Here is a 12,160-nt window from a genome sequence, read left to right on the forward strand (position 1 = left end):
CACTGCCGGCGAAAGTTGGTGGGTGACAGGAGTTCCAGGCACAGTCCTTAGACATGATGAGAAGAGAAAAGGCACCATAATCAATCCCAGAAAAATAATAATAGAAAGGTGAATGTCAGCAGAGAATTCGCCGTGCAAGTGAAGTCAATACCTGGAGAAAGCTGAGAAGTACTGCATGACAGGCTACTTTTTATCAGGAATCAGCTCAGGAATCTCCAAGAAGCTTGCAACACGCGGCATCTCTGCTAGCAGCTGACTGAAAGACGGATGGTTCTTATGCTGCCTGCGTGTGAGTTATCCACACTGCTAGTAAGCCGGTTTACTCACCACCTACCAGCCCGAAAATCTCCAGATAACGTCACTCTAAAGATTCGAGAGCTAAGCACTTCTGCTGATTCCCAGTTAAGATGAAGTGGGTAGAGACGCCGGAATGGCTGAGTGGTTAGAGCGCGAATTCACTGAAGGTCCATTGTTCGAACCCGACCTCTGTCTCTCGACTTCCCCTGTTTAGGCTTTTGAAACCTGGCAGTATCCAAGCCCTCGTACTTCCTTCGGGTGGTATGGCAGCTAGATACCAAAAGGGTGTTACAGCTGAACGATTATTTTTTAGTATTTTGTACTGTGCTCCATGGGTTTTGATTATAGAATGACTCAGTATACTGAAAGTAATCTCGACCGAAGTTTCATACTCTCCAATACTATGATAAAAATGCATATGACTATATGCAAGAATAGAGAAGTTTCATCATTTGCAAGATGTCCATGCATCGATATTGGTTGAACTGAATGTTCGAACCGACCGTCTGCTTAGGAGTCTTCAGTTGGTGGTACCTCTGTCGGATGGTTGCTGCATGATCCTCCTTAAGGCTCCAAGTAAAATTGCAGCTGGATGCCTTAGTAACTTTACAGGGCACATAAATGTCTGGTCATCCGTTTTATCAAAAACGATGATGGCTTGTTGTCCCACAAGAGGCAGTTTGCGCAAACGAGTGTCAGCAGTCACATCTGAATTTAAACATGCTCGTCAGAAACGTTCTCCTTATTTCCGTAAGATGTACAGGAGGTGGCAAGTGATAGCGTGTGATTGGAAATCCCAGGGTGGAGTATCGATTCCACACTGGGGATATGAAATGCCTCATTTTACCACGGATATCTTGACCCCTGATACAATCACATGCAAAATTTCTCCTCAGTGTATTGATAAAAAATATCCTAAGTACCAATGACGCAACACCAGTTCTAAGTTCTCTTTAACAGGGGTAGCTTTCGCAAATAAACTGAGACCAGTAAATGGTTAGTATTGCATTCATTGTTGGCGATTACACCAATACACAAAAATGAGATGATTGTCAACCCATAATGGTTTGTCTTGCCTCAAACTGGCCGTCGTGGATGAAACGAAGGGTCTTCGAATGTAGGCTGATCGTATCAGACAGCACTCGCGGTAATAATGGTCGGAAAGTTGAGTAATCTTGGTAATCATTCACGTCTGCTGGTACCGCGTCAAGCCCACGCTCCTCCTAATTGTGCCTGGGGACAAATTATCTCCTGGTGTGATTGAAGCACTGAATCTGACGCAGCATCAAACTCAGCCGCTTTGATGGATGCCGGTGAGAATGTTTGGGGAGGGTGATTTTATCGTTTTGTACTTTTTTTCATACTTATTACCGGTTGGGTAAATTTTTCAGAAGAAAATGTCTTGTATGTGAACCATCTGGTGTCGTTCTAAACTTTGTAGTGTTGAAACTAATCCTGGAGTCATAATGCATGAGGACAAAGGGGGGAAATTTAACAGATTTCGAATTCTTCACCTCGAAGGCACATTAGCAGCATTCGTGTAAGCAAATGCATTTATCGGCATAAAAAAGGAGTATCTATTAGCAAAGGATTTGATGTTATATATGCATTGCTGAAGATCAAGTGCTACAGATACGGTGAAGCCTGAAATTCTGGAAAAACGCATGGAGACAATCCACTACCGACCTGAAAATGAAACTAGATTGTACGTCCTCCGGAAAAATTTACCTTTGTATCTAGCTGGCATTTTTCACCGCAGACCAGCTTCTAGCCCTTGTGATGTATCAGAGCCTTAGGCAAACGCACCCGCACGAGTTACCCCACAGTTTCTTCTCACACCACCTAATTGTGGATTTCTACTCAAGGCTTTACCAGATCAAGCCGCCAAACTAATAATGAAGCATAATTTAACCATCAGTACTAGCAAGCTTCATGGTTGCAATCCATGAACCTCAAAGCAACGATACGGACCGAGTTCAGAAACAGTGCACTCTGGCTAGCTCCGTTACTGTTGTTCTTGAACCTCAAATAATCTCTTGTGAGGTACAACGAAAGAAGACCTGGTAAATGAACTTCCGGAAAAAAACATTAGAGGTGACAGGTGGTTTATTACCTAACTATATACCTTCCAAACTTATGAACCAACTACTCGTGGATAACAATGATTTTTGTGAACTGTTTATCTGGGTGGGGTATGTAAGGCTAACTTACATAAGAGAGTGACGAACCAAAATGTTTCAGCTTAGTGGGTACTAAATACAGAGAGGCTTAGGAATTCTCGAAAAACGCAAGAGGTCTCACTAAGTGCGGGCAACCAACAAACGTACAGATAAAATCAACATAGAACCTTAATTTGACCGGAAAGTTGGACTGCTTCATCCTTACACGTGATCAGTCCTGAGCATATTTAAGGTGTCTTTATCAATTGCACATTACTTAAGCTAAGCATTCTTCTAAAAATATTGAAAAGTTAAAAACACCTATCTGACTCATATAAAGCATTCAGGTTCTTAACGTAGTTGTCTTACTGATTAACCACTGTTATAAATCACTTGAGTTTTCCTACTTTTGATGCGGGATTTGATTTGATATATAAATTTAATGTAGAAAAAGTAGGGATGATTCCGGAGACTGTTATTTATTGAGACGGGATAGTTTCAAATGAAAAGCTCTCATGGCCACACAAGACAGCCATACTGTTCCAGTATTAACCGATTAAATCAAAGCGTCAGTTTAGATGGGAACCGAGACATTAAATCCTCAGCTTCACGTGATCAACTCATTGATTGGTTTGAACGCTTCGGACACTCTGACGAATGACGCAGTCTCTGTTCACACCTTCGGAATGTTTAGCCCTTCTGGCTGTATTTAGTGATGCCTGCAAAGAGGTCGAATTATTGTCGAATATTGGAAAACATAATTTCACTTCTCAAAATAGATCATCTGGGTGTGCACAAACTAATCAAGACACGTTGCTCACAGAACTGAACAAAATATTCTTCCAGACTTTGCTACGCTATGAAAAATCCAGACGTGAAGACTACCTGGAGCTGCCGGATGGCACATTTCGTAAACTGAACGAACATGAGAGTATCAAAGTTAAATATCTGCAAATAGTATCCCGAGTAGCTTCAACCTTGCGAAACTTGCTGATCGAACTTGATGAGAGTGGTACATTCACTACTTTGGAAAAGTACAACAATCAAGAACAATCAGAACTAGACAAGCTGGCAACGTTTGTCGGATCTGCAGCGGAAAAAGAACAAGAGCTGGCCAGGTTGCAAGAAGACGTACAAGCTTTGCAAATGGACATCCAGAAGGAATCCGTGGAATTTGCTGCGACTTTGAGAAATCTTAAGCATGAATTCCAGGAAGTGAGAGAAATGGCTAAGATGGTCCTGCAGTACAAATCCAAAGAATACACAACCGCTTTACATGAAAAAATGGCAGCAAAAACCGGCAATCTAAGGGAACTTACTGACAAGGTGGAGCGTGTAAAAGCCGTAATTGCTCAATCAACACGAGTAAGTGAAGAGACAAACTGTTGGCTCTATTCGGATATTACAAAGAAAGTAATGCTGTCCGAACTAATCCCGCAGAACGATCTTCCACTTAAAGTTTCTCAGCGTCTTGAGCAGATACGAAAACAACTTGAGGACCACAAAGCCTTGCACGTCAAGTTGCAAGAAGATTACGAAACATGTGATAACATTTTGCGCGTTGATCAGCGCGAGAAAGACGCTATTCGACTGAGAGAAGAATATACCAAGCGAGTTATAATGTCCGTCATTCAGATTCAGTCCTGGTGGCGCACAATGGTTGCAGTACGTGGGATTCGCCTGCGCAGGAAACGTAAGGGGAAGAAGAGCGCGAAGTACAAAAAAACTACTGAAGAAGATAAACCGACTGAGACAGCTACATAGGGCCGACTATATAGGGTGTAGTATGACGCGATTAATTGCGGGTTACGTAAGCTTCTTACCACAGAGGAAATACTTACTTCCTAAGATATCTACGGAAAATTTCGTTGACCAACTTTGGATGACCGTCGAGTACAGCCACTATTCAACATCATTCTTGGCAGTAAATCCATCTTTTTTGTTAGGTGAGTGAACGGGTGCTCTTTCAGCATTTGTTCAGGAAGGGTGAGAAAGATTCTTACTTTCGGAATATATCTGTGCTTGTTTGGTTATACAGCTAGAATTTTGTTGAAAAAATGTCTCTGAAAATACATAGCAAACGCATAGGAATTTCATGTGCAATGTGGAGGTAAGTGAGTCTTGATTAAATTCGTCCGGTTAAAAACCGTCGAACCTAGTGTCAACCTGCACAAAGAACAGGCAATACTTCAATGTGATACGCTTGAAAGAGAGCCCATGTTGGTTTCCCGAATGTCGAACCAAGGTACAAAGTCCTCTTCCATATTCACCTGTATTTTCATACAATCCCACCATGTCGGCACAGCTATCCTATGATGCAAATTCGAGACATACCGTAAACTTTTGTTAGTCTTACTGGAAATTAACAGCACACGGCAGATTGTGAACCTCTGGGCAGAGTGAGGTACGGCAGTGAAGCGTCAGTGTTGAACACTGATGTCATGCCGTCGATGATGATGATGATGATGATGATGATGATGATGATGATGATGATGATGATGATGATGATGATGATGATGATGATGATGATGATGATGATGGGCAGAGTGAAATCCGCAACATTCAAAACAAAAAGACAGAAGGCTGCTCGGCGTAGCTGAACTCCGACCTAAAAGTGGCATTTTGCGCAGAAGTGTCACCTGCTTTCCCGAGTGACGATTACTCAAAGGAAGGTCGATACGAACTGTCGGAAAACGGACTACAGAATCTGTGTTGCCTTTATCATGTCTCGCCAGGGTTTCTTCAATACAGCTTGAAATATGGATAGAGCCTTATTCCACCCACTTAACTCACACCTAATAAAAGTCACTGGTGTTGGGCTCTGAAATCATTCCATTACATGACTATGGTGCAACCTGAAGGAAGCAGGAGAAGTGACCTACTACGAAAGTGCCCAAGCCTAGACAGAGGCAATCAAGAAGCCAGTGTTCGGTTATAACTATAAATCTTCTGAATAAGAGCTATGCCCAGAAAACGAAATGAATAAATTATCTGAAACTTCAGCGTTTCCACGCTGAGGACGTTAGTCTTGGCTTTCGGTGAGAATGTCCATGTCACTGCTATCTGCTGTGTGCACTGCGCCATCAACGCATGCACATACTAGCGAGTTGAGCGGTACTGCATCGTGAAATTAACCGAGACATGGTTGGAAGCGACCCATAGTACGGCCAGATGGTGACCATGTGATGAACATTTTTGCCAAAGATAGTCGCATTTGAATACCAACTATTGCTGTGTTTTGAAGTTGTCTGGATGTTGAAAAGCTGATGGTGAATACCTGCCTCTCCAGAGTTTCAGACGGTAATAGTGGAACCTGCAGGAGTAGAATAGTGTCTATTAGATAGCGAATTCAGCCGAATAATTCCCGGTCTGCTTTTATTTGTTTGCTGGCTTATACCTACTCCTGTTTGTCTACCGCCACCAAGCCCCCAGTATCGGCTTTTCCCTGTCAACATTATGCACTGAAGGTAGCTCAAGTACTACATCAGACATGCTAATGTTCACCAGGCTTCACAGTGCCAAAGATAATGTTTGTAAAAACCGTTTTGGGTCTAGGTTGTTTCGATTTTTGAGCTTACGAACCGTGTACTATGCAGTGGTTTAAGCTGCTACAGTTCAGTTCACTGACTATAAGGGGTGAATGGGAATGATGGCCACGTTTTGGAGGCGATTGCTCCATGGCTCAATGAGGATCTGTCTTTCCCTACGACAGGAAGTGAGGGTAACCCAGTGCAGGCAATAGCTTTGGTTCTGCGTGACAACCACATCTGCCAGGGTCACTAACAACTGGTTTGTCTCGTCCCGCGATCCTGCATCAGGGGACTCGCGACTCAGTCGACTGATGAGGGGTTCCATACTTTGCTGCTAAGTTATGAACTGACCTCAACTAGATCGTCTCCATTCGATACAACACGTTGTGCTGCGCTGTATATCGATATTAAAAGGGATTTTGTTCATACCAGACAGCGCTGGTATAGGCTATTATCAAGAAGTTACAAACAGCCAGAAGCACGAACGGACGACTTTTGCAAGTGAGAGAATAGATCTCCTTTAGTCTCATCATGGCATTTCGCATCGTTCGGTTTTTCCCTACAGTCTTTTCATCACTTTGCTGCAACGAGTCAGCTGATATTCTTGAAGCTGGTTCCTTATCCAGAGCAAAGCAATAATCATTAGGCTATTACGAACAAATCGAATGTCTGTTCGCCGTTTTCCAGTGGTACGTTTCACACCTGCTTACACTTCTCTGCTGTTTTTTCTTAATGTGCTGACACGTGCACCCTTAGTGGCATGAAGTCAGTCAACAAGTTGAATAAGTTTAAACCAACTGCAAGCAATCACATATTGTGCCCTGTTACCGAGTGGGCCTAGTCCTGAACGTTAATCGAGTCTGATTCTGTTACATTGGGTGTTACAAATAGTTGATGCCATGCTGTGGCGCTCATTAAATTTGACTGAGCCGGATGACAGATGCAGGAGCCTGGGTCTGGTGCCTAAAAACAGGAAAACCAACGTATGTGCGAGACAGAGCCACAGGTGACTCAACTTGCCATAGCCACTAACGCGCGTCAGAAATGTTGGCTCTCGTCTATTCGTGGGCAGTCCGTCTTACGGGCACGAACACCAGATGAAGCGCCTGATACCCGACGTTCACATGCACAAAAATTTCAACTCATGTAGCCATTGCTACTCTGACTTGAAACTATTTTTGCCACTGAAGTAATGCTATTTGGAAACCCGGAAAATCACGAACTTATGTTAAATAAATAAATAACGTGTTCTAAGTGTGCATAGGGTAAGTATTATCAAACTGGATACAAATTTAAGAAGGAATCTAGATTTAACCGATACGTCATTGCGGAAAGGTACACGTCACACTGATTTTAGATGCATGTAATCATGCTTGTACGACGAATGTTCTCCCTGAAGCAACATCATTCATTCCGTCCATCTTTATCCGTCTCTTGTTAGGTCTTAACAAGCACTCACGGATGATACTGTGTACGGGACGACCACCACAAATGAGTCGGCTGGTTCAGTTATTCGGTGAACTAAAAATGGATCGACCTTAAAACAGACTGATGCTCAAAGCGAATCGCTAACCTAGAGAAATCTGCACTACATCACAGACTAAGTACTTTGCTATTAGGCACAAACATGAACTGTCGCAGGTCTCATCAAGCAACTCAACAATGGGCTGACAGATGTGATGACTTATTCAAACATACATTGGAATGATGTTCCCTTAAATCGTGGATAACTCTATTTAGATGAGATATTTTCTTCATGTGCACACTGTAGCTTAAGGTGGATTGGATAAGACAAGCGAGGAAAACGAATGTTCGTATGTAATTGCGAGAAACTTACCCAAGTATCCCTAACTGTAAAGATAATGCTACCAGAACATTACAGTTGGCTCTTGAAGGATAGTTTTATCTTTGGTTGTGCTCATTTACGTTCCATTCTACTCTTACTCATTAACGCCCAATTCAATAAACTGTATCAACCGTTTACCTTGGAATTTACTACCAAAGAAGCTCCATGATGTCGTGATACTCCAGTTAAAGTGACGGAGCAGAGAAAATTGTTTCGCTCTCCTTTCTCTCCCCAAGAATTTTGCTAAAAAACAATGAGGATAAAATGTCCCTGTTGCAACTGCTGGTTTACTGATGATGATGACTTGGAGAAAGAGCTACCAAGAAACAGACTGTAATTAGGTGTTCGCGAGGGTGCACAAACCTGCCTTAATTTGATCGAAGAAATCCGAATATCGGGAACGGTCGTTGTCATCTCAGGTGTTCACATGATAAAGCTGACTAGAGCACCGTCCACATTATAGTGAAATCACACTTAATATCTGCTTGTTTCGGAGGACATCTTTTCAACGATCTTCCTTCTGGGCGTACACGAGTTTGGTGTAAGCTTCCAAAAAATGACGGGGTATAAAAGGCGTATCCGTCGAGGCGTCGCTGAATACTGTCTACAGGAGGGGCTTACTTCCAAGGTTTCTTTGATAGGGCTCCTCTATCTATGGAGAACCATCATCTATAGGGAACCAGCTCCTGACTGATTAGTTATGCTGCAATCTTCTGGTGAGAAAACGTCGTCTAGGAAGGAATTCTCGGTTATTATAATCGCCTTTTCATAATTAACAAGGGAAACACAGCAAACCATCTAAGCAATGTGCCTCAAAAGAAAGGCAGCTGTCATGAAGAAGCCATATGCTCGTTCCCTATCAGCCAATATTCAGTGTGAAACTCACTCAAATAATGGTAAAATCCAAGGGGATGCAGAAGCGTCCTTTCGGTAGAATTGGCCTCCCTTCGAAACGACCATTATGTCTGGGTAAGATATCGCTTACTTGTGCCCAAGATTTACCCAAAGACCATGAGCCTACACGTGTAAGTTTGATTCCGACAATGAAGTCCAAATCTTATTGAGCAGAAAAAAAGCTTGGTCGGTGTAATGGGACCGCCATTTCATTTTTTTGTGACAACTAATCATTCTTTTTTCGATGTGACACACCGTTATTCATTTCTTTGAAATACCTCTTTGAAGTAGCCCTAGCTTCTCAAATCCGTGGTTCCATAAATCTTCGTTTTTTTCATCCAAATATTCTCTCAATACTTTAGGTGTATCAGGCACTGGTGTGGATCATAGAGGTTTCTCATATTGTGAGCAGTGTATATTTATAAAGGCTATCATATGACTGTGCCATGTTTTCCGGACGGAGTCCGTTTTTCCACCAAGAATTTGCTCGTGCGGTCTTAAGCTCCATAAAACGCGAAATGCAGTGCAGAAAGTAGTGATATGTTTGCTCTCTTGTTCTCTTCTACAAACTAAGGTTTTTAGATTCAGTGCCCACTACTTCACTTTACTTTTTTAAAAAGTGAGCACTAATTCCTTCATCTGGCAGTTGGAAGTTGGACAAGACTTCATTTTTCAAAATAAAATGCCGCATTAATACAGAAATCTGTCATTTTGGTTGCATTGTCAGACGATAGTGCTAACGGGCTTCTTGAAAGCAGTTCTCAAGGTTTAACCCCCTAGGGACTTGCTATCCTTTGGGTTTATTTCATGTACGCTCATTAATTGCAACCACTAGTCCCACGTACGTTTCAGGCGAGAGTAACTTTGTCGGGCAACTGATTTACCATCAATACCGCCTAAACTGTCTCTCATCACTCGGACTGTCCTATTGAGCCGCATGTCCTCAGGACTTCATAAGCTTACTAAATAATAGGCACTGACAGCATGACTGACTGTTACTTAGGCAACATGCATACGAAAAGGAGAATTGCCGGAGGCAATAAACAATGCCGCTAATACAATTAATTAGACTACTAGGAGGCTTGTGTTCTTACCTGATTTGGCTCGTTGAGTATTTTGGATTATTCTACGTGGATGTATCATTTATTGTGGCTGGGGAATATAATAAAGCCGAGCAAATTAAATTGTTTTTCTGACGGATTAGTTACAGTTGCTTTTGCTGTATGAGAATGTACCTTGCACGTGGGATGGTGTGTAATCCATCAACTGGCAATAAATTAAACTTTTCAGTAGGAAAATGGAGGCTTATCCTGCAGTTACTGGGGGTTATGTTGCTAATCCTTGTCTACCGACAACAGTGCTGTTTCCTGTTCAAATCCACTAATGATGGCATTTTTGCGACGAACGGGACACGATTTGGAAACGCAAAGTTAAGGTGGCGGCAGTGCGTTCCAGGACTCACGTGATTTTCCAAACACACTTTACACTCTGCTTCTTACTGAAGTGTTCTACTGTCAAAGTTGTATAGCGTTCAGCTTTAGCACCCTTCCGGTGCCTAGCTGCCATGCCACCTGAAAGAAGCACGAGGGCTGGGATACTGCCAGGTTGCCCAAGCCTAGACAGGGGAAGTCGGGTGGCGGGGGTCGGATTCGAACCACGGACATTCCGGTCAGTAAATCCGCGCTCTAACCACTTGGGCGCTCAAAGATGTATGGCAGTTAGATATCAGTTTCTACCAATATTGCGGTGCTTTGAATGATAATTCTGCACCTATCAACATCTAAGGATGAAACCAGTACTACTGACCTCCAACAGGACTAATTATGTCCATACCTATGCATCCTCGGAGGAAATGGGCCTCACGATATGTTTTCCACAAACTGGAGGCAGGGTTGAGATTGAGCAGTCAACTTAAAACTGTGTATTGGAAGTTGAAACATTTCCGTTATTTCAACCAGAATTTCAGTGGTTTTGCAACCCTGATTATGTCTAATATCCAGTTCGCTTCAGCTTTTCCGTAATTCGTTTCTGCGCTACTTATAGATATTGGGACTCATGATTTTTCTTTCCATGGATAAAATCTTTAGCAGATATTTTTTTAGAGAAAAGGGGTGCATCCTTACCGGAGGTGGGGAATCACATGGAAATCGGGGACGAATGACCGAAGAATTAATTAGCTTATGATTGAACAACTTGTGAACAACAACTTATGGACAACTTATGAACAACTTATGAACAACCTATGAACAATAACTTATATGAACAAATTATGATTGAACAACTTCGCAAAACGAGTCGTTGTAGGAAACTTCTTTGTTCAAATATCTCTAGTAGTGTGGTAGCATACTAGACATCGTGATATACACTCACGAATGACAGCGCTATTCCTCTGTTCTGGTAATCTAACCCCACGTTTAATTTGGTTACAGCACATCATCATTATCATCATCAAAGACAACAACATCAATGTTGGCACTGATGCTTCACCGCCGTGTTAATTAAAAGAAGAGAAAAAGTGTGGGTGGGGGAGAAGACCTAGTGCTGGCCTATGTCAAGCGTTCTGAGTGTCTACACCTAAAACCGCTCAGTCAGACATTCCGGTAAGAGACTGACAGCACGAACGCCACTGATATCGATCGGCCGCCATTTCTTGCAACGTCTCCAGCCAAGCACGGACGGGGTCACGGGGCCCCCATCCTGGAGGGCGTACAACACCAACAACACCCAAACTCTCCGTGATCTCCTTCACGCCTTTCTGCTAAGTCATCTGCTGTCCACCTCGTGGTTTGCACCACCCTGAAAGAGGCACGGAGAACAACACTAGTCTCTGTATACGGTGTTTCGGCATGCATAGCAGATGACCGAGCCATCATAGTCGATGATACTGGATGTTTTTTTCGGATTGTGGTGCATACAGCACAACCAAATACCCGTTTTCTAATCACCTCGTTACTAACACGATGACGTCACCCAAAACAAGCCACTCTTCTTGGGCACCGGTGATCGAAAGCGTGGAGATGCATCACATGATATGTCCACAGAGGCCATGTCTCGCGGTTTACTAGGCGATATTCTGTATGCGCGTGCAGACGGTACCAGTATCCGCACAATGCTCTCAGCTGCAGAACCTTTACAAGTGGGGTGAAACTTTCTACGCCGGAATGTTGCATTTTATTGCTTATGTGCTCAAACCAAAAAGCGTCTTAATATACGTTCATATTTTGGCAGCTCACCAAATTTCATTGTTCACTAAAGCGACCATGCCTCTGGCTGAAAAGTCCTGTGGGACAACTTTCTAGCACCGCTGAGACTCCAAGACGCTTAAATGGGACTTAAACGTTTACACTGGTACTTTCAACCTAATTGTCCGATCACTTTAGTCCATCAGGGACACGTCACAACTTTCAAATTTTCAATTCATTTGTGCGAATACC

General features: G+C 42.8%; 2 protein-coding genes across 2 annotated transcripts; both read left to right on the forward strand.

The window, feature by feature from the left end:
* Positions 1–3,113: 3,113 nt before the first annotated feature.
* T265_03850 (hypothetical protein) lies at positions 3,114–4,220 on the forward strand (the record flags this gene model as incomplete). The annotated part of the gene is made up of 1 exon (XM_009168431.1): positions 3,114–4,220. The coding sequence occupies one exon, from the start codon at positions 3,114–3,116 to the stop codon at positions 4,218–4,220; it is 1,107 nt and encodes a 368-aa protein (XP_009166695.1).
* A 331-nt stretch (positions 4,221–4,551) lies between these two features.
* Positions 4,552–11,526, forward strand: T265_03851 (hypothetical protein; the record flags this gene model as incomplete). Its single annotated transcript, XM_009168432.1, has 3 exons — positions 4,552–4,566; positions 10,255–10,472; positions 11,319–11,526. 3 exons carry the CDS (start codon positions 4,552–4,554, stop codon positions 11,524–11,526), a joined length of 441 nt encoding a protein of 146 aa, XP_009166696.1.
* Positions 11,527–12,160: the final 634 nt, after the last annotated feature.

The sequence above is a fragment of the Opisthorchis viverrini genome (assembly GCF_000715545.1).
Source record: "Opisthorchis viverrini unplaced genomic scaffold opera_v5_57, whole genome shotgun sequence".
Taxonomy (NCBI): Eukaryota; Metazoa; Platyhelminthes; class Trematoda; order Opisthorchiida; family Opisthorchiidae; genus Opisthorchis; species Opisthorchis viverrini.